General features: G+C 42.3%; 1 protein-coding gene across 1 annotated transcript in view; it reads left to right on the forward strand.

The window, feature by feature from the left end:
- The window catches only part of RASAL2 (RAS protein activator like 2), a 128,960-nt gene that overhangs the window by 6,169 nt on the left and 94,980 nt on the right, over positions 1–27,811 (forward strand). The window contains exons 2-3 of the mRNA XM_050900562.1: positions 18,227–18,354; positions 27,433–27,559. Of these exons, the coding sequence (XP_050756519.1) occupies positions 18,227–18,354; positions 27,433–27,559 (255 nt within the window). The remainder of the gene's footprint in view (positions 1–18,226; positions 18,355–27,432; positions 27,560–27,811) is intronic.

Genomic DNA, 27,811 nt, shown 5'->3' on the forward strand with positions numbered 1-27,811 from the left:
GATAGGGGTTTGAAGAGATGCAGCTTTCTTAGAGGCAGCCGAAGAGTGGAAGTGTGGAGATTAGGAGAAAGGGCTACTGGTGAAGTACAGATTTGGGGTTTTGGTGGGAGAAGTTTTTCCTTTGATAACAGGCCAGACAGCGTCGAATGGAAGTGGCTGGAGGAGGAAAAACAGTCTTTGCTTTCCAGAGGAGGAGCTATGTCTGGAGCAGTTGGTTTTGGAGTCTTTGGCAAAGCTTCATGTTTTCGACTGTTGAGCCTCCGGAAAGAGAAACTTCAGCTGCGAGACCCAACGGCAGGATCCCTGGGAGGGCAGCGGGAGATGCTCATGGTCTAGAGGGTGTCTGCGGCATGTCGGCACCTACCCCGCAGCCCGGGGGGGCAGCTGGTCCTTGCCGTTTGCCCAGTTTTAGGAAGTATGAAAGAAACTTGTGTTAGACTCTTCTCAAAATTCTGTATTCTTCTTAAAGATAGGCCTAAAACGCAGCTGTCGGAGCGTGCAGAAAGGGGAACTGTACCCAGTGGTTCAGCTATCCTGGAAGACTCAGTCCCTGCTAAGCTTATTCGTCACTGGAAATGGGAACCTTAACTCTTGTAGATGCGTACATTTAGAGCCTGTAGCGAGAGGGTAAGTTCTGCCGTGGTAAAATTTTCTTCAGGCAAAGCTCCCTGGTTTGCATTTCCACAAATGCTGCCTGTAATGGAACTTGGCACAAGATGAAAATTGCCTGCATGCTTACACAACGAGCGCTTCCTAGGCATGTTGACCCTTTTCCCCTTAAAATAACAAACCCAAAGGAAAGTATTTGGTTTTTACGTCTTTGTTTTTTTCCCAAATAATGAATGGTGTAGATTTGTAATGCTAACAGTATGTGATTTAGGACTCAAAGCAGTGGCATTTTAGAAGTAAACAAACATGCACAAGATTATCTCTGTGCCCTTATTTATACCATTGCTCTACTATAGGGTTACTCGATTGCTTGCTTTAACTAATTAACTTCTATTGTTGCTTAGCCTTATGCTTTCTGTGGTGATACTTTCTCTGTGGTAGTTACTCAAGAGACTCTTTAGACTCTTCTGAAATAAATACTTCATAATCCTGTAAAACATCACTTGTTTAAAGGAAGCTGTTTATGTAAACAACAGGCTAATGCATGAAACTCTTGACATGTTAGCATTGAAACCAACTGTCCCCTGAATGGTTTTGTTCTTACTATGAGGAAAGTTGAAGCTAGACACCTGGTCTTCTGTGAAGTTAAAAAATACTTTGCACAGAGAAGGTGAAAAAAAATTACTGAAATAGCTAGTTTCTCAAAGAAGCTTATGTTTTAGAGAGCAAGCAGTCTCTGTCTTTATTCCTTATGGGGAATATGCTGGTCATTTTAATGTGTGCATTTGGTACAAGAGCATCCTTCTCAAAAACCACTTGTCTGAAAACTGATGCAGAGGGGAGACAGATTATTGACAGTGGTGTGTGAGAACAGGTAGTGAGCAAACGCACTTTCCCGGCTCAGATGCATGTATTTCTGTCAGCTATCACCACACATCGCTATTGATGCTGTCTATAGGGTTGAGACCTAGGGGATCAGAGTTATGTGTTGGTTTAGTAGTTTCTTGGTTTTGTATGAGGTTTGAATTCTAATTCTTGACATTTGTTTATTTTGCAAAGCTCCCTGAGTCTCCTCATCCTCCCTCTCCCCTCGTCACAGACAATCCCTCTTTCTAAAAAGCGAAATGCAAGAAAGTTCACTGCCAAGTCCAATGGCAAGTTGTAAGCAGACCTGCTTAATCATTTTATGTCTGATTTTAGCTGCTTTTGCATGTTTTATAGGAACTGAAGCACTTTCCTGCATCCCATACTCTGACTACTCCTGAGTAAAACCTTAAAATCTTCTGAGATTATTGCATACTTCTGTAATGATGGTATGGTCAGACTTCTAGCTGCATCTCACTCATCCTAAGCTGAGTTGCTGTAGATTTTCTTCTGCTTACATCTATGAGTTTACAATGCATGTTCGTAGAAAAAATAAAAGCCCTTTTAATGTAGTCACTCTTAAGAGCAATTTTCCTCTAACAGTCATTTAGTGACACAGGTGCTTTGGCAAGCGTTTTTGATAAATTACTACAAAAAAATCTGCCAAACTTTAAATTCTTGCAGTGTGTCTCCATCTACCTTATCACTCCTATTAGCTCTGGCTGCACTTGTACGTGAGAAGAGGCTTTGTCAGTGACACCGCTCCAGGTAGTGCCACTGAGTGAGCTGCATGTGAGGGGGAGAAGGTGAATACACAGATCTGAATAGCACCCAGTTGCCTACAGTGATCTCCACTCAAGCAACGCTTTTTTTACATTACTGATCAAGTGTATTGGCTGTGTCCTGTATAAATAGCCTGTCTTAGTAACCGGTTCCTCTGTGTGCTTTATTAAGCAATGAAGACTTACGTGCTTAATATACTAAGACGCTAGCGTTTTCAGGCTGAGGTTGCTGAGTGCATGGTGCTTCGCAAGGGCAGGCTTCTGGCTGCGGTGTGGTTGGCGGTAGGTTTCCGGTGAGCCCTCCTGTAGCTTGATGAGACGAGTATGGTTCAAGCCACCAATGTCTTGAAATGACAGTCCTTTCCTTTACTGAGGTAGTACTAAATGATACTGAGACTTATCAAAAATAGGATGAAGTTTTGAAAAGGAATGGGAGAGGAAGGGATAATCGTTCAGAGTCTGCTGTGACGGTGCTGAATCATTTGTCTCGACGTTGGTTTTCATGATTTCTGACTGTGACTTCCACCCGAACTTGCATGTGTAACTGTCATGTGAAGATTTGACTCTTATTTACGATGTCTCAATGTTAGAGATGACCTGTGTCAGTAAAAGCCTTTTAATCCAGAAGACTTGTAGAAAGCATGGGGCACCTAGGAAAGTGTTGAATACTCTGGCAGGGTGGGAGGTGAGGCCCTTGTGACTTTGTGGGGTTAGGTGTGAAGAGTTTTAGGTATCTTTTACTATTAATACATAATCTCAAGGAAGTGGCTGAGCTAGTCGCCCTGGTACTTCAGAAAAGTCAGTGGGATAGCAGTGTACATTAATAATAAAGAGCAAACGTATTTCAGTAAAAGATGATGGAAAATTTTCTTTATCTTGGTCCTGCAGAGACAACTTTGTATGTGTCCAAAATCAGGCTGATGCCCTCCTACATGCTCCTTGGGTGGGGGTGAGCACAAGTCAGGGTTCGGCAGCGGAGGGGGGGAGCTGAGACGGGCAGCCCTGCACTGCCCATAACCAGGCATCTCTGCTCGGGCACTGCCCCATGCTGCTTCCAGGCTGAGCTGGCTCTTAGGTCTAACCATATACGATGCAGCACTGCTAATGACTTTTTTTTTTCCCCTCCTCATAGAGATATGTGACTGCTGCAGCCACTATTTTAGCTGTGCTAACAAGGTAGTTTTTAGCTGGCTTATCTGCAGCAGCAGGGAGCTCAATGCGTGTTGCCACAAAACCTGCCTGAGGAGCTTGTTATAATGACAAATTGTTAGCTCCTGCTTAGATACACTCTAATAGCTGCAAAAGGGGAAAACTTCTTTCCAGGAAATACATTTTTCCTTCTTCATTGTGGAGTTTCTTCTGAGCTTTCTGTGAATGCTACATGTCTATAAACAGAAGTGAAGGCCCTTAAATATAATTGTAAAATGCCATTGGGTTTGTCTGGGGGGAATTATATGTGTAGAGCAGGAGTTTTGAGTTACTTTAACAAAAGACATGAATGGCTCAAATGTACTAATTGAGAAATTTGTGTTTGCACAGCAACCAGAACAATTTATTGTGTGCATATGTAGCATCTTGAATTTGGTGGATGCTAGCTCTACAACAGCCTAGCTGTGCTGTGCAGCATATGTGCCCAGACTTCTGACACCTTCCTACTGTTACTGTGGAAACTATAATTTCTAACTCCAGACTTGTATGTCCCTCAAACAGGTTTTTTTTTTTCTGCTGAGGCAAAAGGGGACAAAGTCTGCAGATGAGAAAGAAATATTCCTGTGCAGTATGAACCCACCTGGTGCACTGACTTTATTCGATTTACATGGTTGTGCTTGATGGGGAATCGCATGTTCAAATGGATGTAGATACATTTATTTTAATGGTGAAACGGCAGGTAGTCATGCTGTATATGAATTTATATACGTGAACCTAAGGAAGCCCTATCCTGAGAAGCGGAAACTATAGAATGCAAGGGGAAGAAAAACATCCTTGCTGAGTCATATGTTTCTGAATCGTCAAGTGTGTGGAAGGGAGAAAAGTGACAGCGTGGAGCCTCATCAGTTGTACTAGATGATCATTGTAGGTTCCTTCCAATTGAAATATTCTATGTTTCTGTGTTTCATCAGACTCCCTCCCTGCCCCCAACAGGCCCAGGCTGAATTGAAAACACATATAGCAATCTCGGCTCTGAATAACTTCTGCATGGCTATATAATTTCAAAGAGAAATGCTTTCAGGGTGATGATAGGTTTTGTCTACATCTGTAATGTCTCATTTGTCTTTGGATACCCAACAGCCTTCGCTTTGTTTATTCAGAGGTGAGCAAACATGAAGCTGAATGTACTTTTCAATGATCAATGTTAATCAACGTGAAAAATGGAGATCATTATAAAATATATACACACATATATATTTAGCAAGGTTTACTAGATTGATTGCTCCTAAACCTAGAGCTTGACTCCTCTTATGTGCAGAGAATTCACAAAGAGACAGTCATAGCCCAGGGACAGTGAAGTGTAGTCACTGATGGATAAAATAAAATTCAAGCCTGTTTGCATTTTAATGGATTTTAATCACATGAGAGTTTGGGAAAGAAAAAATAGATTTTTTTTTTAAATTTTTTTTTTTTTTTTCTTTTCATCATCGCGTGTGATTGCTTCAGGGCTAGCAAAACTGGTCCCAGGTACCAAGATATCATTTTCAGTTCTTGTACTGTTGTTAAAAGAGGCTTTTACAAAGACAAGGGATATGCATGATCATCATTAGTCACTGAGAGCAGAACAAATAGTACTGGTCTGTAGATGTGGCAGGGAAAGCAGAGCTTAAAGTTTTTGGCAAACTAAGTAGTAAGGAGGAAATGAACAAGATGCCATGCATGGTTTTTATCGCCAGAGATTTACAAAAATAAGTTTGACATCCGTCAGGAGTTGGTGAATAGGGTGCCATCCTGCTCTAATGATGGAAGCAGCACAGTCTGTCTTTAACAAACTAGAACTCTTGAAGAAAGGGAGTTGTTCCTTAATCTTTCACTCTTTGGTGCTGCCTCTCATCTGTTTGTCATTTCTGCTGTCTGTGACAAGATCTTCATACGTATTTTAAATGTTCTTGCTTTGTACTGCTAGGGTGGACTAGCTCTGCCTGATTTCACCACTCCCTCCTGCTGTCTCTGCTGCTGCAGCCTCATTCATGCTTTGTCGGCTGCTGCTTGTTTCATCTGAAACTCGATTCCCTGCACGATAATATTGGGTGGAATTTATCCCTCGACCCCCAGAAATAATTTTTGTTCAAGAACACCATTGCAAAGACAGCTAAGCAGGGTATTTTGTGATAATACTGTCACTTAAAAAAAGGGAGGTGGGGAGAGCGCAGTACGTTTAAAATGCTGAGATATTTTATACCGGGCAGAAAATAGAGAAACTCAAGTTTTTTGCCCCGTATTTTCTTTTGTTGTATCACTAAGTGGATGTTTGTCTCTGTTTATACTCTGATTTCGTGTGTGTTTTGAAATCTCATTGTACTCGGTGGAAAATTGGCTGCTTAAGTAAAGGCATGTTAAGGACAGCTATCTACAGTAGCTGGAAGGAAATGCTTCTTGAATGTATTGTCCAAGTTGGTTCTAGTTAATAGTCTCTTGGGTATGTGAACTTTCCTTACCTTCTCCACCCATCTTCTGGCAGCAAACAGAATTCTTAGTATTTCGATTTAAAAATTAATTAATTAATAAAAATCTGTGCCGCCCTTGTAAATTGTTTCCCCATAGGAGTGAAATGAATTTCAGTAATAACTCATAAAATCACTTGTGTGCGTTGATTATCCCTACTGGGGGGAACCCCACGAAACAGTAACATAAAGCAAATCTCTTCAAACTGGATGAGAATTATTATATTTATATAAAGATTCCTCTCTCCCTTTCTTCCCAGTCTGGTTGGATTTACTGTTACAAAATGCGGTTGCGCAGCGGGACTGCTAATTAGATGTTATCAGGCCTGTTTCTGCAAGGTTGTGACCTATAAATTTCTGTATAGCATTGCTGTAGGAAAGACATTTTCTCTCCACTGGTTATTTACCCTTATTGGGTTCATTTGTTCTCCGTCTAGGATTTTGGAGATGAACGCCTATGGCTTTACCCTTCTGATAGAAGGGGGTTTGGATTCGCTGTGGGGGCTTCATGACGTCAGTTTGCAAAACATATGGCAGGGAAAACATTTGGGAACAAGTGCATATTTGCGCTTAAGGTATTTGTGGCATTACACTAAGTATCAGATAAATCAGCTAAAATGCAGCATAGTGAATAGTGAAAGGTTTGGTCCTCACAAGCGTTACATTTTGCAGGTTTTGGGGAACGTAGCAGGAGTAAGGAGGAAAAACTAAGTAGGCATGGGCTCTAGGGTAGAGGGTGTTTGGGGTGAGAATGTGGGGTTGCCTTTATTCTTTGTAGCCTAGCCTACTGGAGAGAGAAGGAAACATTAAGTAGAGGGAAAACCCAGTTGAAGAATACCTGAAATACTGCACCCTAGCTACAGATCCTTTTAATTAGCTAGCCCAGCATCAAAGGGTACATTAATCATGCTTATTTGGGTTTGCCAAAAGCATAGTAAACCTGCTCCACCTGTTTTGGTGGTACCTCGGGAGCCTTGATCTCAGCATGGCTGAGATGACCAAACTGAGCTGGCCTACAAGAATGTATTTCCCCTGACACAGTGTTAGCTCAGCACTTGCAATTTCTCTGCCCTGGCACTGTTATTTCTTCCTATGTTGCCTCTTTCTTTCACAGTTAGTTTCCCTCAACATCATATAGAGTAGGCAAGAAGAAAGAAATCACCTGCTATAGTCTGAAATTTCAGAACAAAATTGAGCTTTCATTTGCAAATATTGACATCATGTGGCAATAAGGAGAGCAAAGTGCTCTGAGTCAGGAGGCTCCTGAGCCTTGATCAGAGCCAGCAGCTCAGTGCCCTGCCTTGACCAGATTGGTGGTGACCTCCTTATGCTTAATCAAAGTGGATTTTTCTCCCGAAGCCAGCTTTCCCTCCCTAAAAACAGGTACAATAGCTGGGTTAAATTACAAAGGGAAACTAACCTCATATAACCTCTAACTAAAGGATAAAGGGTAGAGCTGATAAAAGAGGTATTACAGGTCATTACCTCGCTGTACTGGATTAAATGTGGGATTCAGATTATTTGCAATAAGACATCTCTTTGCATAAATCTAAATATGGCTCAGAATCCCCATTGCATTTATGTAAGATCTGGTCTCTTTCCTCTAAAGTTTTGTGTCTGAACCATCTTTAAAGGATGAAAAAAGTCCAGGCCTTTGTATATTAGCACTGCATTACTGAGATGCATGAAGACTTTTCAGACGTTAGGCAGAAAAATGGAATGAGGAGCGTTCTGGTGCTTTTGTATGGGGTTTTGTTTTTAAGTAGGTCAAATCAGCGAATTGGTGTATAATAGCTGGTTCCAGGTTCTTCTGAAAACATTTTGAAGATGCCAGAAGGAAGCAGAGTGGGTCTTTTTAAATAGCATGGGGAGTACTGGAGGGCTTCTTTTACATTATATTTGAATCCCTTGAGGTGGTCCTTTACTAAGTCATTTGTTTTAAGTGGTTAAAATGAGAAAGCTAAGTTTAGCCTATATGCCTGAATGACCTGGATAATATGCAAAAAAAATGCACATCGTTGTAGTAGATTTTAGTGTCCTGTGAACTCTCCCTTCGACAAGGGAAATAAACTCATCTGTCTGAGACATCAGCGGTGGTTGGAACTCCTGTATTCTCTTTTCCCAAAAGTCAGTTGAGGCAAAAAAAACGACCCAAAAGAAGCCCCTAATCACTCATGTATACTCAGGCTTCAAGAAACATTCAGGTTGAAAATAGCTAAAAGAGTACAGCAGCAACAGGCTGTGCAGTGATGGCAGGGTGACCGAGCATTTAAAACTCCTAGGTATGGGAAAGCATCACGTGAGAGCTTTGTGATTTTTTTTTTTTAATTATTATTTTTTATTTCTTTATTTTTCCTTTCTTCTTCTCTCTCACCATGAAAACCACCACACATGGGGAGGGTTGTTTTTTGAGACCACCGAGGCTGTGTTTCTGTAGTGGTAGGTTTAAGGGGAGGGGAATTCAGCAATCCTGCCATTGCTCTGAGAAATTAAGTTTATGGCTGAGATTGTTCAGATCAGTGACAATGAATATATCAGTTTTCTTGAAGGAAAGCCAAACATGAAAGCTTCTAAAAGAAAGAGCCTGCATGGTGTAATTCAAACTGCACGTGAAAGCCTGAAAGACGGTGTGTTTGTTTTTCAGTTGTTCAGCTTGAACTTGTTGTGGTCACTATCTCATCAGCTTGTCTGTTCCTGTGGCTCGTTCTTGTCTCCGCAGAAATGCTTCTCTACCTTTGCTCTTCCCATACCTCCCTCCTTGGCAGAAGAAAGCAAAGGGTCTTCCTCTCTTGAAACTGGTCTGTGACAGATGAATGTCAGCTGGTTGATGCCTTGTTGGCAAGGGTGGGTGGGGTAAAGCTGTCTGTGAACCTTTGGTAAGGGTGCTTTTGCCAAGATCCGTGCGCTGCTTGTGGTACACGTATGTTTAGCTTTGACCACAAGTACACTGGTACATTTTTTGTGCACACAAAAAATGTGCAGGAACTGAGCAGCATTTGTTTTTAAATTGTTTTGGTTTGGTTTTTTTTCACAGCTGCCTTGAACCAAGGTCCTCTTTAAGTTCAGGATGCCTTTTCCTTTCGTCTTCTTCCTGCACTGCTGCAAAGAATAAAGAATTAAGAGGGAACAGCCCAGTCTGGATGCTTGGTGCTGAAGAGGCTGTAAGATGGAGATTAGGGGTTGGTGAGAGCAAGCATTACAGAGAAAAGAACAGGGGGAAGGGTATAGAGCTGGGTAAGAAAAGGACCATGCATAAATTAAGAGGAAAAACTGCAGATTTTTTTCTCCCACGAATAATTAACTTTTCTGCTATTCTCTATTTTCCACTTCCTAAACCTCTCACGAAAGCCTCTCCTTGCTGTGGGGAGAAGTGTCACTTGAGAATCTTCTCAGAACTTGGCAGCTATGTAATAGGGGCATGTAATCTTTTATAATCCTCTCTACAAGTTTGTAATAACCATTTCTGTTTTGAGATTCCAAAGCGTTTTGTAGGCCAAGTGGGAATTTAACTGTGAGAGAAAAATGTACTTAATATTCAGGAGCAAAGATGAGTGGTCCTGGGCAGGGAACAAGAACTGAATAAGAAGGAAGAAAAACCTGCTTAGTATTATAGGAAGGGTCACAGCGATGGCTTTGAGCAACTGCGGGTTATTTGCAATCCTAGGTATCCTGGGAACCAAATTGTTTTTTACACAGATAGCAGCTTCTGTTGTGGTGATGTCATGAGATTTACAAGGCTGCACAATGAGCTGCTTGTTTGCAGGCGCGCACGGGAGGCTGGGCTAAGCATGAAGCGCACCTGCATGTTTTGTAAGGTCCCCACCTTGATTGGGTTGTGTTTTCTAGTTCCACTTGTTGAGCTATGAAGTGCACAGATGATTGCGTGATTTGAGGTTGCTGGCACCGATCCATTCAAGAAGGTGCTGATGTCTCCCGATAGACACATCTTTCACGCTGTCTCTCATGAACCTGGCTGGGTATAGACCATGAGAACAGGAAAGGAGAGAGAGGTGCAGCCGAGGGAAGCGAGGATCAATTACCCTTTGTAAGTTTAGCAATCGGCTATGCGGCACATAAGAAGCTTAGAGGAGCTCAGCAATGTTCAAGCTAATTGGCAGCTTTAAATTGCTATTAAGAGCTCCCACACCTTTTGCTCAAAGAAGCTGCATGGTGACAGCGAGCTGGTGCAACTTACTGCTTTCTAATCAGAATTACCCTGCCAGGCCGATTTTAGCTTTATGCCTAATTTTTGCTTCTGCCGCTAGCTCCTTAGCTCTCATTTTTTAGGACTTTGCAAGAAAGCTCGAGACTGTTGGCACACTCAGCATCTGCTCGCTAAACTACTCGTAAGATTTTAAGACTTGCGGTTTCTTTTTTGGAACGGCTCCATGATTTTCCCTTTTGAAAAGAAAATCTCAGTGAAACTGCTCGCATGGTTGTGGCCTAACTGAATTTGGGCACTCGGGTACCGGGGAACACTGAACGCTTTTAGCAAATACTAGGGGCTGAGGGTGGTAAATGTGTTAGCACAGGTCTTGGGAAGGGTTTGGTTTTTGAATTGCATGTGTTACGGGGAAATGAGAAGGGAAATCTTGGCTGATCTCTACCGTAGTCTCAGCCTTGGTGTGAAAACTACCGAGCTTTTGATAGGCAAAGTGGCGACGTTGCAAGTGTAGGGCAGATGTACTGACTCAGGACCAAGTTAAATTGGCAGAGCCGTCTGGGAGCTCAGCTGGGGGAGTGAGCTTGCTGTACCTTGCTCACTGCCGGCCGTCTCTTGTACAAACAAGTCAAATCTCTCCTAGGGAAGGAATGAAGGGGTGGGAATGATGTCAGCAACTGAGAGGAGAGGCAGCAAGAGCTCATCCTTCTGGGAGATGCCAGGCTCGTTGAACAGTGGCATTCTGTATTTTGTCTCCTGCTGGTTGCAAAGGAGACAGCCCTTAGCTGGCTATTAGGTATTCACTCATCTGATGGCTTAGCCCTTCCTACGTAAAAATTGCTCCTTACGTGGTTTTTTTTTAATGCAGAAGATCTGTAGGAAATTTAAGAATCTGGCTGGTAGCTCTGGTAGTGGACAAAATGTTGATGCTCACTCTTTGAGCTTTAAAGGTTAATCTTGTTTTCTCTGTGTTGAGGTGAGACTGCTTCACGTGAGAAATTCAGAGCAGAAAGGCGACCCTTCTCCCGCTCCATCACAGATCTCATCAAAGCTTTCCAGCAGCTGGTGGAAAAAAGCTGTGCCCTTATCCGTTTGCAGAAGAGATGCACAGTCCTCATTCAGAGGAGGGAAAACCTCAAAACCTTACCCATAAGCAGTGAGCAGCAGATACCTTCAGACTTATCGTCTCTAAATTTTAAGAGATTCCTTCACCCAGAGTCGGCATACTGATGGTAGGGAAATGGAAGCACACGCAATAAGTGTAAAAATTGCCACGGTGATATTTCTGTGAGGGTACAGGGCATGAAAACTGCACCTGACCAAAAAGTTTTCACGTGAATCTGTCTGTGGCTTATGAGGTTCTCCACTGGGATAACGGAAAACCAGTTTTTAGGCTGTGCCTGGTTGCTGCCACTCAATAAAGGAGTAGTGGAAAGTTAATAGGTTAGATTGGCAAGATTGGCCTATACTAGAAAAATTAAAGATCCTGTGAAGAATTTGTGTTGCAGTGCCAAATGCGTTGGAATCTGAGAAAGTCATGGCTCTGGTCATGGCTTCTGCCAGCTTCTAAATACCATTTTCACCTACTTAAACCTTTTATGGCTTTATTCTGTGCAGAATGGATTTTCCAGGTAGTGTTTTGGCTGTAACCAGTTGGCGTGACAGCTTTTGAGATCTCTGAAATCTGATGGTTTGACTGAGCTTTCTTTACCTCCTACCCACGATATTAGGTTTCCATACAAGAATTTGGTTATCGTTGCATGCAGCTGCCGGAAGAGAGCAACTGGATTCAGCTGAATTGAGAGCTAATCGTTGCACGTGTAATGAAGTTTGTTGAGTGCGGCTATTAAATATAACAGAAAGAATTCACACTAGATACTTACCTCTGTAATAACATCCTACATAAATAGCGTGCCTCTCATCCCAAAGGATCTGCTCATGCTTTCTACACTTAAAATAACACCTACTTCACCAGAGAGATCTGTTGCTGACCATGAAAATGTAGGTACCTCTTAACTGAAATGGAGCCATGCCACAGAGTGATTTAGAGGGGCAAGTGAGCAATGCCATATCTCGCAGTAGCTACAAGTAGCTTCCTAGAAACCCTACAGGCATTGCCCATGTTGTGATTTGAAATAAAATGGCAGGATTAATGGTTTTATTTCTATAACGTGTACTGGTCATATCTCTAAGTGTGTTGTGATTCAGAGAAGAATTAATCAACCCTAAAAGCGTCATGTTTTCTCTGTAGCATGTGAGTCTCTGCATTACCACACACGGTATGGGCTGAATTTTCCTTATCATATTATACGATTAGTCATGAGTGTTGTATGTTCTGTGTTGGACATTGTGGTGGTTGTCCATACAAACTTGGAGGATGAGTGTCCCCTCGTTCTCCCAAGTGAATTTGTGCATCATGATAGGTTTTCTTTGAACTGTTGTTTCTGATAGTGTCTGTCTGCAGTCCTGCTTGGATCAGAAACCATTGCATATGGCTGGGAGTTGGTTTGAGAAATAAGAAATGTAAACAAAAGCTATATATATCAGCATGAGAGAAAGTGGAAGTCGTCTTGATTGTGCTTTTCCTAGCAGACCCTCAGTAACTGACCTCTGTCGTCATCTGCTCTGTGTAAATGTTGAGAGATTGTCCCTCTTAGCTGAGCCAGGGTTGCTCCGACGCCTGTGTCTGCTCTCAGGGCAGCGGCACTTGAATTCTCTTCTGTTTTAAATCCAGAGCCTGTAGATCTTCATCTGAGCGTCACACAGCTGTCCGAAATAGTTGCATATACACACATAGCTGTATGTCGCATAACTGTGCTATTGCTGTTTATTTTCACTCGCATTAGTGACTTCTTTTGCGGAAATCCTGCCTTATTACAAGATGCAGGTTTAAGGGAACGAAACGTGTTGAGACATAGTGTATTTCCCTTTCTGCCATATCTTTCCCTTGAATCATGAGCTTCATCAGCTTTTAGAGGCGGTGTAAGATTAGTGAAGGACTTTTAATTGCTATTTGTCTTTGAAGCTTCATGTCAATAGTAAGACTTGTTTCAGCTTCTATTCAGCTGCTTGATAAAGGTTCAAACTGATGATTATTCAAACTGGACTGCATGCTCGTGCATAGCTGGGTAGGCTGGGGTACTGACAAGCTCTCAGATGGCAGCACTTACCTAAAGTTCTCTGAGTTCTGTCTCTATGGTAAGTACATAAAACACCATGGAAACATTGACATTGGGCAAGTAGACCTGTTGTCAAAAGGTGTTAGGGCTCCTACTAATCTCTCTTCAGGGGGAAAAAAATCCTCTCTGCATACAAATTTGGCCACTACATTAGTTACTCAGCTGCTTGGCAGCTCCTTATTGGAAATACTAGGAATAGAATACGGACCCTAATAAAGTCGATGAAAATTTGGCAAGTACTTCAGTAAGCCCTTGATTTCACCATAGGAAGAGTGTGGTTCAAAAAAGGAGCTTTGAAACATGCCAGGGTTGCTCCTGTCATCACTGGGATGGAGGTTTATTTCTGTGTTTTTATTGATGGTAGGTAGAGAGTGCTTTTTGGCAAAAAGGCTGAAGGCATGAATTTACCTTTAATGTAGTTTTGTTGGCCTGATTTCTGCTAATTCTGTCCTTTTTGCTAGCTCTGAAGAGGAGAGAAGATGCTGCTCTTCTGGTTGTAGAAGAGCTGTTGGGGACTAAATGACACTGGAATGCCCATCATCTCTTGGAAATAATTTTCTGATTCTGCCCATTGCCTGCTTTTTGGAAAGTATTCTCCACTTGCGAATGCATTTGGAATTTAAAAAAAAGAATTTTTGCATACTTGCAATGGAAGATTCAGAAATGTTCCCATCTGATAGCACTAGTACTACTCCCTAAATATTACTAAACTGCCGTCAGTTTTCATAAAATGTCTTACCATTTCTGTGGGGATCAGCTTGGCACTGGCTGCCTCTTTCCTTGTTCCCTCGCCCTGCACCAGTCAACACTTTTTTTGTTGTTGTTACGTGGTTATGGCACAACTGTTCCTTTCCCCCCCCCCCCTTTTTTTTAAATAAGCTCTGTACTTAAAGAATAATAAGGTACAAGTTGTCATTTGGCTGAGAGAAAGGGAGCTTTGTGGATATTTATAACATGCCTAATGGCATTTCAGAGCCCTGAGGAAAAACAACGCAGTTTCCAATCTTCAGCTGTGTCAGATGTGGCAGGCGGGCAGTGATGCTCTTCTCAGTTCAGCAGGGGAGGATGTACCAAGAAGGGGATTTTTTCCAAGCTGTTACTTAACTGATATTAGCATTTGAAGGCACACAAGGCATGACCTTTAATCCTGTGTGTAGACTAACTGATCTGCTTGCTTGAATGCCTCATTGTAATGATGCAAAATGGAAAGGATTGCATCAGACCAGAGAAAGAAATCTTCTGTCACCAGAACTTGCATATTTAGGTGTGCGGCTGCATGAGCCCATCCCACACATAACATCTGCAAACTCAGAGCTTTCAGATGCACCTCCCTGATCTCTCCTCCAACTCCTGTCTGTAATTGCATTCATCAGTGAGTTACCCTCCAAAGCACAAGCCTTCCTGTATGAGCTGATAGATAGTAGCCCCAAAGTGAGAAAGGACAGCCCTGACTTTTGGTCTTTCCCAAAAGTGTAAGAGGTCCTAGTTACACATAGACTTTTTGCCATTCACTTCCATAGCGATTCAAACAGTGGTAGTAAATTAGTTTTATGGGGCATTAGTGGAAGAGGTCGGTGGGTTTTATTACATTCACGTGAGAAGTTGGAGCCAAGAATGTAAAATGAAAACTGAAGATGAAGAGTACCGGAAAGCAGAACAGGGTTTGTGAAGCGACCAAGTGTATATGTGATACTGTGTAAAGTCCCAAAGAGTCTTCAGTCTAAACTGGTAACATACTTCAGAATAAGTTTTGAAGTTACAGCTATTGTGAGAGGCTCCGAAGAGGTCAACTATGCAGGAAGGCTAGCTGAGAAATAATTAAATAGGTGGGACAAATGCACCAAAGCTACGCTGCGATTTTTGTTGCAGCGAGTTTTCTTGTAACATGTGTTCAGCATCCATCTAGTTTGTGAGATGGGCTTGCAGCATCAGCCTCCGGGAGAGGACTGAAGTTATGGGATCAGATACATCGGAAAACCAGCTTGCAACCTCTCCTCTTTGTTGAAGAGAGCGCTTGGTCAGCCTGCAGGGGTGGTGGGGCTGTGTCCCGACGTGTTCAAAAGGATACCAATACAAACACAAAATATTAATGCTGTGGTGTTCTCTAGTGGTGATTGACAGCTCCAGACACTGAGATGGCACGTTACTCTGCCAGCAGCCTGTGGAAAGCTGTTCTGACATAGCCAACCCACTTGGCAGCAGAGCCGTGGCTGGCCTGCAGCGCCTGATGACTCAGTTAAGTCCTGGAGTTGTTATTGCAGTGGAAGAAGTCGTTCTGTTCTTTAATTCCTTTGTGCAGCCCATAGATCAGTTGGATGGTATCCTGCCAAGGCCTGTAGTTAGTAGAAATTATAATGCAAAACTCTTTTGGGGCTGGGTGAGTCGCAACTGTAGATTCTGGACCATTAGCTCCAATGCAGAAGGGTTTTCTTTTGCCATGAGAAAGTCTACCAGCAGTTCAAAATATAGTTTACTTGGTTATCGCTCAGTGTAGCAGCTGGAGGCACTCTCTCGCTGCTAGCCCACCCACATGAGCAGGACGGGGCACGCCTTCATCCTTTTTTTCCCTTGGTGATTTATCATGTGCTTTCATTACCCAAGAGACTAGATCCCTAGAGCTCTGGTCTTCACATTTCTGTTGCACACTCATCCTTCTCACTCATCTTCCCTCTGTCAGCCCGTTGCTTATAGGTTTGTCTTGCTTAGGCACGGTAGGGTTCATATGCTGCTGTTTGGGAAACCAAGGTCTAAGCAGGGGCAACAGTGGTTTTATTTTGCATCTGGTTAGGTTTTTGGTTGGATGCCATGATAAATGTGAGTTGAAGTTGTGCCAAAAATCTGCCTGGGGGTTAATGTCTGTAAGATGGACAAATACGTAATTTGTGAGAGAGTCTCTTGTGCTCTAGGAGTTTGCACAAATGCACTTTTGCTTCACAGAGACTGTGGTGCGTTCCCTTAATTATGCTTATGCCTAAGTAGAGTTTTGGGCAATTTCGAGAGACACAGCATTGTTTGTCACTATTGGAAACCGAGCTTTGTTAGGAGAGGTAATGGTGTGGAGCCTGATTCTGAATCTCAGCTTCTTCCCTGAATTATCTCACCTGAAATTACGGGAGCAAAGGTGCATTTCTTTATTATTCAGAGCAGTAGGAGCCATGCAGTCCTCTTCTGTTTCTTGCTTAAAGGTATCAGATTGCCTGTTTCAAGCATTCTTCTGAATGATCACAAAAATCCTAATGCATCATGAAGTTGAACTAGGTACTGAAAGCAGTCTTTCAAGTTAATTCTCCGCCTTTAGAAGTTGACACATTCCTTTCAATGCAGAGGCGAAGTTGCTATTATATGCAGGAAAAGAGCATGAAGATGTTGCAGCTTTTTTAATAATTAGGTGGGATTTGGCATACACAGGGTCTGCAAGGAGTGAAGTCAGTTGGAGGGGTTCATTACTCAACGTTCAATGCTTGTGTTTGGACTTGCACTTTTCCTTGCAGCTGGGAATGTGCTGGGTGTTTGAGGATTCGCTGGCCTCTAGTGGTGAAGCTGGGTAGAAGCTACAAGAAGCATCTGTGCTTAGCTCTGTGCAAGCACTGGGTTAGTATGTATACTAAAAGGAAGCTAACATTACAAAACACTTTGGTTTTGAACACTCATTTTGCCTAATGGGCTCCTGAAATAGTTGGGGGTGGTTCTGGACTCCTATGCAGCAAGCCCCTGATAATATCGTGATTTTTGCAGTGTCTGTTTCAAGCCCCTTAGAGGTAGTTGAGGGACTTCAGGAATCTACAGTATATACATTGAGAATGGCTGATTTTTAGATCAATGCAGGTAAAGTTGTATAAAGCTAGAGTGCAAGATAAAACCGAAACTTCATGTTACAATGCAACCAGAACTTAATCACAAAACTTCAGAAAGAGATGATTTGAAACTTTTTTCTAAATTTACATAAATGATGCTACCCATGGCTCTGTTGCATACATGCTTTTTTCTATTATTCATATAGCATTTATGTCTCCTCTAAGGAGGTTTTTATAAGTTGACTGCACACTTGAATTCCTAGGGTGGCCTTCTTTGCACCCAGTCTTCTCGTAGCACTGACAGCATACCTTGCTGCTCCACAGCTTTCTCTGATTTTGAGCTTGGCTGCTTGGCAGTGACGTCTGTCTGTCTGCTGTGCTTGTTCGTGTGCTTTCCTTTCCTAGTCTTGGAGAAAACTTCTTAGTAGTGAGAGGCACAATGTGATATGTGGCTCAAGCCTGAGAGACTGAAGGGAAATTGATTTTAAAATAAATTTTAAAAGATCAGCACTGGGAGCCAAACAAGTTGGATTTTGTTTTGGTTTGGTTTTGGGGTTTTCTTTGGGTTTTTTGTTTGAGTTTTTGTCACTATAGTGGCTGTGGCTAAATGAAAATGCTGGAAGACTCCTATCTGTCACAACTTAATCAAATAGCTTCCCTACCAAAAGATGCTAGTAAGCCCTTCTTAATTAAATGCCCATCCCTTTGAATTTTTCTCTTCCTTCTTCAAGCCTGCCTTCCTTGATCCGCATCTTCCTTCCTATGTCTCTCTATCCTTAGTCTCAAATAATCTGGTTTATTAAGATTTAGAGTACATTCAGGGCCCTACCCATTTACCCATGTTTTTGAGATGGGATTAGAGGGAAGATGAAGTTTGCGTGAGAGCTCTTGGTCTTTTCTTTTGAATATATTTCAGTCTTTGACAAAGACATTTATATTCGTCTCAGGTATTGCCATTTTTGTAAGTCATGCTATAGATAAATAAGTATTCATAGTGTACCTTACGTAGTGTTCCCCATGGGTGCCTCCCAAGATTAGCATTTTGCCTTTTAATATGCTGAAACAGGCACTGCTAAGTGCAGATTGCAGTTTCGGTTCGCATCTAGCTGCAGAACCACAAAAGCAAAGAAGGTGGTTAATGACACATGCTAATGAGTCTGGCGTTGCGGTTTTCTGTTCGCAGATGTGAAAGGACCACCTACACACAGACTGTCCTGCGGCCAGTCCCCCTACACTGAAACGACGACATGGGAGAGGAAATACTGCATCCTGACGGACAGCCAGCTGGTGCTGCTCAACAGGGAGAAAGAGGTGAGAGAAGCTCGTGTTGACCACTCAGGATTTACCTTTTGGCCTTTATTGGTAAAATGAGAAGGCAGATTTTTTTTCATCTCCCCTTTATTTTGTTCACAAGTCTAGTGAAATGTGTGAAAGGGGGGAAAAGGGGAGCTAACCTATTTTGCGTGTGGATGGCACGGCGTGCACAGTTATAATCCAGCTCGCCCAGATGCCGGTTGCATGGAAGAGGTGACAGCAAACTGTGTGCATCCAAAACTCCCTCCTGGAGTTTTAACAGCCTGCATTTAAGTGTGCCACTACATCTTCCTATGTTATTGCTGCTTTTAATGGTAGTTAAAGCCACCAAAGCTATGTAAACCTACCTCCTCACGTCAGCGCAGACATAAAGTTAGGGAAAAGTGCAGTAAAGGTAGGGAGAAAGGGGTTTGTTTGTGTCTGTATTGGAGTGCTGGGCAGAGAAGGTGTGTGCAACCTTCACACTGTACAGTCATCCTTGCTGCAGTCACAAGGTAAATTGTTTGAGACAGAGGTTTGCCCTCTCTTGCTAAATGCAGCAAGGAGGATTGAGTGCCCCTTGGCATGGATACTCAAAGCTATTGTAAACATCTTTGCTTTAATTATAAAATTACTGTGTGTGTGGTGTGTGTGTATATATAGCATGTAGTACTTGGCATTGTGTCTTGCTGTGAAGGTAATGTCAATATGGTTAAAGAATAGGCATGTTTTAGTTGATTGAACCACTGAGCAAACAAATGCTGATAATTCCTTTCTCCTAGACTACGCCATGATGTGTTTTTTCTTGCGATATTTGATGTCTACAGACTGTCACGAATATATGAGCTTTAGAAGCATTTGATAATGCTCCAGAGTTTGTTTGTTTAATTATTCTGCTGTAGATTTACGCTGCGTAAAAATAAATATTTCTGGAGGAGCTACAAAATAGGAATGTTTTCAAATTACTGAGATAGATTTTTATTACATATAAATGCCCATGAGTTTGAGTCTAATACCATGGTTTCCTACATTTGGAGATGACCTGACTTCTTGTGTTTTTTCTTGATTCTTTTGAAGCTTCTGTGTATGGCTGTGTACAGGCTGAGAGTATGAGACCTGTTTCTGGTGTAGCACTAAATATTATTCATCTTCAGCCATGATCAGGTTTATTTACAAGGGCTGAAATATTTCCTTGCATAGGGAGAGTAGGAGGAAATGGTTTAGAGAAGGACTTGAGTTATCAGAAGGGAACAACATCAATGCTAATGCGTAGGAGAGGTGATCAAACGCAGGGAAAATGGAAGGCCCATATCATGATGTTTGTTTACTATGTAATTCTTTGTCTAGTCTGACAGGACTGTCACCTAAGGAATTAAAGTATATACTGAAGAAACTTAAGGACACTGTACTGCACCAGCACAGCTGGGCTGAAAGGATGCATCTCATTAAAGAAATGTAATTGAAAACAACACTGTCTCATATCACAAATAATTATCTGAAGGTGGTAATCTTCAGGTGGCACTTACGGGTTCTTCATTTCTCCTACCACATACAGTTAAAAGCATTTTGCTGGGAGTAAGATGAGCCTTTTGCTTAGCTCCTGAGGACTAAATATGGGAAGTCTGATGTGTCACTGGTGTATTAAGTCATTATATACTATGTTTAAATACACTCTGTTTTTTGTCAGAAGCTGGAGAAATTCAGTATCAGGCTATGCAGAGCCTGGGTTTTAAGTACAGCAGTAACCCCAAAAAATCGAGCAGTAGAGTAAGTCTTTGCAGCATGCTCTCAAAGGAGCCTGCCCGCACTATCACAATGAGAAATAACTTGTTTTGGGAAATGCTGCATGCAGATGGGCCAAGCAGACATGCCTTCGGTGCAGGTGTAACTCCACATGCTGATAATGTGATTTGTTTCAGAAGCTAGTAGCTGGAGTCAGATTTGCCATTCTGATTTTCAAGTAATTTGGGACTACTGTTAAGTGAAAGGAAAAAGGAAACTCCTTACAGAGTCATGAGTACTCTGTAGGAAAATAAAGGTTGTTTTAATCTAGTTTCTGAGTCTGTACACACAGCAGTGTACATACAATCCCTTATAGAAACACAAAACATATAGTAGAACTGCTAGTTGAGAGAGACACAGAGCTGATACTCTGGATTTGCACCTTCTTCTGATTTTTCTGAAATAGAAGTATCCCTTATAACTTTCATGGGAAGGGGAGGTGACTTGGTTAAATTTTACTTGGCAAGTCATTCAGAGTTGAAAGAGGCTCTGTGAAATGTGATCTAGAAGTAAGAGTGAACAAAGGCCTAAGGCAGCAATGGGGAGAGATGCTTGGGAAGAGCATAATGACTGAAAAGTATGTAGGAGGGGAATCAAAAAAAGCCCATGGGTGGGACCACAGGTACAGGGAGCCTAAGCAAAAGACCAGGTGAATGAGGAAGAGGGAGGTTCCTTAAAGAAGAAAATTGAAGATTATGTTTAGAGTAAAATTATTGGAAAGGTGATGCTGGAGGAGGTTTTTTGTTAACCTGAAATGAGGTGAGGTAGGCAACAGGAACTGAAGATGGAGAAGTTCCTGCTCTCAACGTGGAAATTGCTGATAGGGTGAGTAGGTCAGAATTTCTTTGGACTGCTGAAGAGGATCTTAGAAACAATGTGAGGGACAGAATGATACCCATCAGTAAGGGGGTGGGTGTGGGGGAAGAAGGAAGAGATGTTAACAGCAGCGTGCTCTTGCAGCCGAAAGGGAGCCCTTGCATCATCACAAGGCTGGTGTAATTTGAAAACTGTAAGTCTGAAGCATCTCATTTTATTCTCTCTGCATCTGCTTTGTTACTTCATGGAATAAAAATCCAAGAAGCTTAGCCCGTGTGAAATTGAAAGGGCACAGAAATGTTTGATGTTTATAATACTTTGTAAAATCTTTATGCAAGTATGTATGTCAAAGCCAAAAAGTAGGAAAACATACACAGAATGCAAACAGGTAAATGAAAGATGTCTTAATTGTTTCAGGTATAATGCTAAGTTTGGTTTCTTTCAGTTAATGCTGTTAAAATACAGCATTATGAATTGCACAGATTTTTAAGACTGAGCGAACAGTACAGAAATAAACAGAGTAGTAAGAAAACTCTTTTTTTTATAACATCCCACCACTATGAATTTATTGTCAAGGCAGTTTGGATAGAGTATGTGCAAGAGAGATTTCGCACTGTGCAAGCACAAGAGTAGGTTGGAAATAGAAATTTCGAGGTACAATTTGATCCAAAAATATCTGTAATTACTTACACAAAAATAGTCTGATGGTATCACCTTGTGCAGTGTAGAAAAATATTAATTACTTGACACCTTGTCAACTTTATAAAATGAAAATAGGTGAGACTGAAGAATGAAGATTATTAATGAAGGGAAAAGATTGATGCCCAAAAAGTAAGTAGAAAGAAAATGAATCCCTGTAGGGACATGAGAGACGACTTAGCAAATAAGGAGTCATGAGTGACAGGAGATGTGCAATTACTGCAACATATCATGGTGTGGTAATATCTTGCAGCATCTTCCAAGACTAGGCGAACAGGTCTAGATTGATTCACTTACAAATCAGGTATTTTTTCTGCGAGGAAGACAGTTTCCCACTGTCAGGAAGGTGTAGATATTTTCATCGTTTGTGAAACTGTTCCATAGAGTAAGAGCTGCGCGGGCACAGTAAAAGTGTCTGCAAAATCAGTGCCATTTAAACAGGGAAAGGGAGTGAGTGTTTATGAAGAGCGGTTTCAGAGAGATAATCCATTGCACAGCACTTTCATGAGGGATGTGACAAATGGCTGCATCTGGTTTTGGGCTGCTTTTTAGTTAGTCTTTGTCTGTAACTTGGCTGCTGTCCTGCAGAATCTTTTCATTTTGTGTTCAGTTGGAAATGAAGATGAACAACACTTTTCACTGTGTCAGACTCTTCCTTTTTCCTCCCTGCACCCAAAACCGCATCTTTCTTCTTGGATTTAGAGGTGGTTTTAATCAAGGGCAAAGGATAGTAAAGACCTACATTCACTGTGACAAGATCTACTATTTATTGGTGCTGGTGACAGAGACCAGCAGCAGGACATCTCTGATGTATTTTCCTGCTCTTCCGTCTCCTGTGACTGACACCAGTAGTGGAGCGACAGCGGTGATCCCAAGAGAAAATAGCAAGAGCAAACACTGAGGCATGGGGCCCCAGGGGAGATTCTTCAGAAATGCCCACTGCCATTCTCAAAAGACTTGTCACATTGGTATCTTACAGCAAATACGTTTTACCTGCAAATAGGAGTTTGTTAAAGCTGAGCCCAGTCGTAAGAAAAGATTTGCTTCAATTCCCAAATGAATTTAATTAATTATTTATTTTCCAAAAGCCCAAAGAAATGTTTGTTGTCAGCATTTTCAAAGTGGATTTCTATGTCAAAATTTTAGCCAGCTTATAACTTTCTGGAGGAAAGTAAAAATTAAAATGAATTATTTAACTGTTTTGTTGACATGATTCCAAACTTCCTGACTATTAGTGCAGAAGAGGTTGCAAGTTCTCAAGTTTTTGTCTTGAATCAGTCTTTCCAATCTTGAAAAATCTATCTGCAATGAAGAAACTTTTTTCCTACTTTTTTTTTTTAAGAAGCTAGCTCAGTTTGCCTTTAAGAGGCATTAAATGCTCGTAAAGCTCTTACTCCTATTTCTTATGAAATCTCTTCATTATCAAACTACTAGAAACTCCAAATATAGGCTTTTTATACTTAAAAAGCATGTTCAGTGGCAGGTGAGCTGTGATGCTGTTCAAGAGTTTAGAGTCCGAGCTCTGAACCTGACCTCGTTAAATTGTGAAATTTGCCAGGGAAACGTGGCCTGTGACCAAAATTGTCAAGATTGCCAAAATTATCAGCATTTGGACTGTCCCTACGTACCTTCTTGTCCCAGAGTTACGCTGCTTGGAGTCCAGCCCTGAACCAGCAGCTTCAGCATGTCGGCTCAGGGACAGACAATTCCCAGGTTGGTGAAGTCTCAGGAGGGCAAAGAATAGAATGACAAAGCTGGATGGAAAAAAAAAAAAAGCAGCTGAAAGCCTAAATTGCCATTAGAGTCCTGACTCTGCAAGACTTTGTCATTCTCTTCGATCCTTTGCTGAACTGCTTGCTGGAATGGCAGGGGCTGGAGGAGGGTCGGGAAGGTTGCAGATGTCTGCCTTGGTGTTTACATGGTATTTAGTTGTGCACTTGTGTTTCGGTGCCACCAGATCTGTGAATCTGTTTGACCTACTACAGAGCAGTTTATATACCTGTTTAAAAGCATGTCCAGCTCCGAGATGCAGAGCTGCTGACCAAGCCCATTTTGCATGTTCATGAAGCTGTATTTTTAAGAGCAGGCTGATCTTATGCTAAGCAATAAATACTGGTCCTGCAGTCTTGGAGTTAGTTCTTTTTTGTCAATATAGACTGAGACTATGGTTTTGGAGGAGTGTTACTTAAAATAACACAGCACTTTTAAGTCAGACTTAAGGGGGGATCTTTTTTAGCTACTTTACTACTTTAATCTTGTCCATGAAATTGTGGGATGTTTGTATATTCTCTGGTGTAGATCAAGCTATGTAGCATTAAAATGTTGTTCCCTAAACAGTCTATAGAATTATTGAGTGAAATAAACAGTATCAGGTTTTTCTTCAGCCACTATAAATACGCTAACAAAAGCAGGTTTTTTTGCTGTGTGGACTGTTCTGCACTAGATGAACGTAACTACACCAATGAACCTTTTTTAGTGTGCAGCTTAACCATGTTTTCGTAGTCTGGGCAAATGTTAAGTACAAAAGGCTAAGTGACCCAGAATTAGGACCTGAGCTCTCAGACAGTCTTCCTGTTAATGGCTCAGTTCCTCTTTGAAGATAAATCCTATCTCTGGTATGCAGAAGTAGAGTTGTTTTTGACACCGACTCCGGTGTGCTGCAGCCTGTTTGCTTTTCCCAAGGACACAAAGGACAGCGTGGCCTCAATCACCATTCTCCTTCTCACCCTCAGCAGCAAGTCAGTACATCCATAGCATCCTCTTGGCTATCGTCGCTGTTCTTATATGCGCTGTTATCAGCGTGGTAGTAGTGCTTTTTTTTTTTTGTGCGTGTGTCAGTGGATTGAAAGAATGTTTCTGTCATCCCGTGTCCAAAAACACACACAGGTACTGGGGAAGTATACTTGAAAGAAAAGGGACTATATGAATTTCTCAGTTAAAAAAAGTCTAATAGTGGAGAAATCTACCCTGCAGGAGCTGTATTGGTATAGAGCTGGCAGTTAGGTGTAGGTGCAACAAGTTCACTGAGAAGAGAGGATCACAGGGTGGTAGCTTGATGCTTTTAAGGTGTGCTGAAGCACGTGTGTGGTATGACTGGTAATAACTGCTCTGGAAATACTGCTTGCAGCATCCCGCCAAAAAATGCTCTGAAGGAAATCAGGAGAGGCAGAAGAGGCGGTGGAGCAGAAGAGTATTTAGAAGGGAATAAGACTAAATGGAGCCTCCAGATGAAAACTGAAAATCTAATATGTGATCTTGATTGAATGAATGTGGCATAAACTAACAAAATTAGTCTCTGCTTAACTTCCTAATGTGCTCTTGCATGGAAATCATTCGGCAAAGGAGCTGCTGTAAAAATCTACCCGCAAAGAAAGTAGCCTTAACAGAATAACCACTAGGGATTTGGGAAACTTGTTTTGAAAAATGAGCACTGTTTGAAGGAGACAAATAGACTAGCGTAGTAATAAATAGCATTAAAAAATGACCTTAAGAGAATGCTAAGTGCTTAAAAGTCAGGAAATGCCAGAACTAGTTTTTGAGAGCCATTGTAGCGCAGGCTGTTTCTAAAATAGTACAGTATCTTGTACATCTTTTACAACCTTCAGTACAAATGAATAATATCTTTTTGTTTGCTATTAATACTCAGTTTTCAGAGATCATTGAAGATATGAAAGGATAAGCAGCACAGGAAATATGACAGGGGCTTCTTTAGCTGCAAGCAGTCTTTTACGTAGCTATACGAAAATAAATTGCCATATTGCATGTATCGCAGTTGTACTGTTGAAGCCAGTGTCCTCATCGAAAGTGTGCGCAGATGTTTTGGGCACTGAGGGCTTGTGCCGGCTTCCGGCCCCTGGATGCTGCATCTCTCCCTCATCTATGAGGGATTTCTTCCAACTGAATATAAGGGTTTAAGGTGGCCCCACTGAGTTACAGGTTCCAACAGCTTTAGGGATAAACAAGTTATCTCTAAATAACATTGCGGTAACAAATACAGATCAGGAGTATGATTATCCAGGTGGTTACAACAAGAAATGCAGTAACTCAGTAGCACAATTATCCAGGTCGAAAAGACAGCAAATCCAGTAATTCACTAGTACTGAGCTAAACTTACTATCTGAGCATGCAAAGACCTGCAAAACCATAGTCATAACCATGATTATCAGGCAGGCCAGCAGGAAGCAGGGCATGGCTTCCTCAGACAAGCAACTCGGACCAGCCAGCAGGCTCAGGGAATTCGCAGTTCCCCGTTTGGGGTGTCCTCTTGTTGAGATATGGAAGCGCTTATCTGGGCTTGTTAATCAACTGTCACATCCCATCTCTGGCCCCGCTCTGTGCCAGTTCTTTGGGGCTCACGGGGCCCAGAAATACTGTGTAAGGCAGTACTGGCCCCAGGTGCCCACCCCTTGGTAGTGACTCAGTCGAGGAAACAATGGTTACCATGGGCTAAGAACCTGTTTAGCTCGGTTCCAGAGATTTGTTTTTCCCATGCAGTCTCCATCTTTGGTGACCAGCCTTTCACCAGCTTGAAGGATCTTTGCTGTCTTTTGTCTTTTGAACCTCTTCAGAACAATGTCTGTGTTCTTCAGAAGGGTAGAGTGAAGGATGTCTTCCTCCTGCTGGGAGCAATGTCTCCTTCCTGTTGGAAGGATGTTTTCTGCAGGCTGGGGCAATCTGGATTGCACCTCTGGCGAGCAGGTAGCTGTCTGAAGTTTTTGTCTGTCTGCCTTTCTATATGCAAAGTAACTGATGCTCGAATTAACCTGTGCTGATCATGTAAACAAAATCAGGATGCACACAGGTGTCCGTATAAATTCCTAAAATAGTTGGGTTCTCTTCCTTATCCTCCAGATCCCTTTGTATGTTTTTTGGGATTGGATTAGGATTACATCAGGCTTGTTTCTTGTTCCCAGACGTATGTGCTGTGGGACAAAGAGATTGTATCGCTTAGGCTCTTTTAGAGCTCCTGGCTGTTGTCTAAATGCCCAGCTGTAGTGATAGGTAGCATAATTTACCACTTTTTTTTTCCAGCATAAGCACCTCTCTAGCAAAATACAGCCGTCCAGGCAGGTGTTTAAAGGCAAGGTTAGAGGGGGAGCAAACCCTGAGGGGTCAAGTTTTGCCAAAATTTCCGAAGAGAAACAAAATCTTTATAAATTCAGTACTTTTAAAGAGAAATAGCATACAGAATTTTATTACTATGAAATAGTGAGAACCCCAAGCCTTTCGTAGAGCCTTCTGAGGTCCCACTTTTAGGATAAGTTTGACTTAATCGTGGAAGATATCCCCTTTCTCCATGTGCCCAATATGATCAGCAGAATGTCCATTTTTTTCTGACATGCTGTAGCTGATCACTGAATATGTGCTGAGACTGCAAAAATGCTTTTGTAATCTCAGTTTCGCATGTAGCCATCTGACCAGCAGCCTCTGCCTGACTTTCCCAGCGTGAAAGCAGGCAAGACTGGGTAGCAATGGGTCCGGCATTGGAGAACCAGTTTCAAAAGGCAGGACTGCCTTGTTAGTCAGATGGGTTGGCTGTATTGTGACTTGATACCTGTGGAGCGCAGGTTGCTGCACACCTGCATGCAGCCCTCTCCGGGCTGCGGGTGCACTAATGCTCCTCACCGCTGCAGTGCTTTCCCGGTGAACCTCCGGAATTTCGTGGTCAGGCCAGGCATGCCGAGCTGCATCTGAAATTTATGACCAGATGAGTAGAAAATTAAGTTCTTATCAAGATGGCATATTAACAGCGTGTGGCCCAGTGGCAAATTAACAGCTGTCGGCATCCTTTTTATGCAGGTGCCCATCGATGGGGTCCAGGAGCCGCAGGCAGATGCTACCAAAGGGCGCTGCCTGCGCCGGACGGTGAGCGTCCCCTCCGAGGGCCAATTCCCCGAGTACCCGCCAGAGGGGGCCGCCAAACTAGGTAAGTGGAAATCTTGGCCGCAACAAATTGATTTTAATTTATAGCTGCAAGCTGTATCAGAGGGCACTGCTACCCGGGCAGCATCCTTGCAAAGGAGCTTGCTGAGGTGGGTAGCGTCGCAGCGAGATGGTGGCGGAGGTCGTGCGACCGTGGCGTTGTATGTAAATGCCTCCGGCAAAATGACTTCCAAACACCAGGATGTATCCAAACATCAGTGAGGTTATTATGGGGTACCAGAGAAGCTGGGCTGTT

The sequence above is a fragment of the Gymnogyps californianus genome, chromosome 8 (genome assembly GCF_018139145.2).
Source record: "Gymnogyps californianus isolate 813 chromosome 8, ASM1813914v2, whole genome shotgun sequence".
Taxonomy (NCBI): Eukaryota; Metazoa; Chordata; class Aves; order Accipitriformes; family Cathartidae; genus Gymnogyps; species Gymnogyps californianus.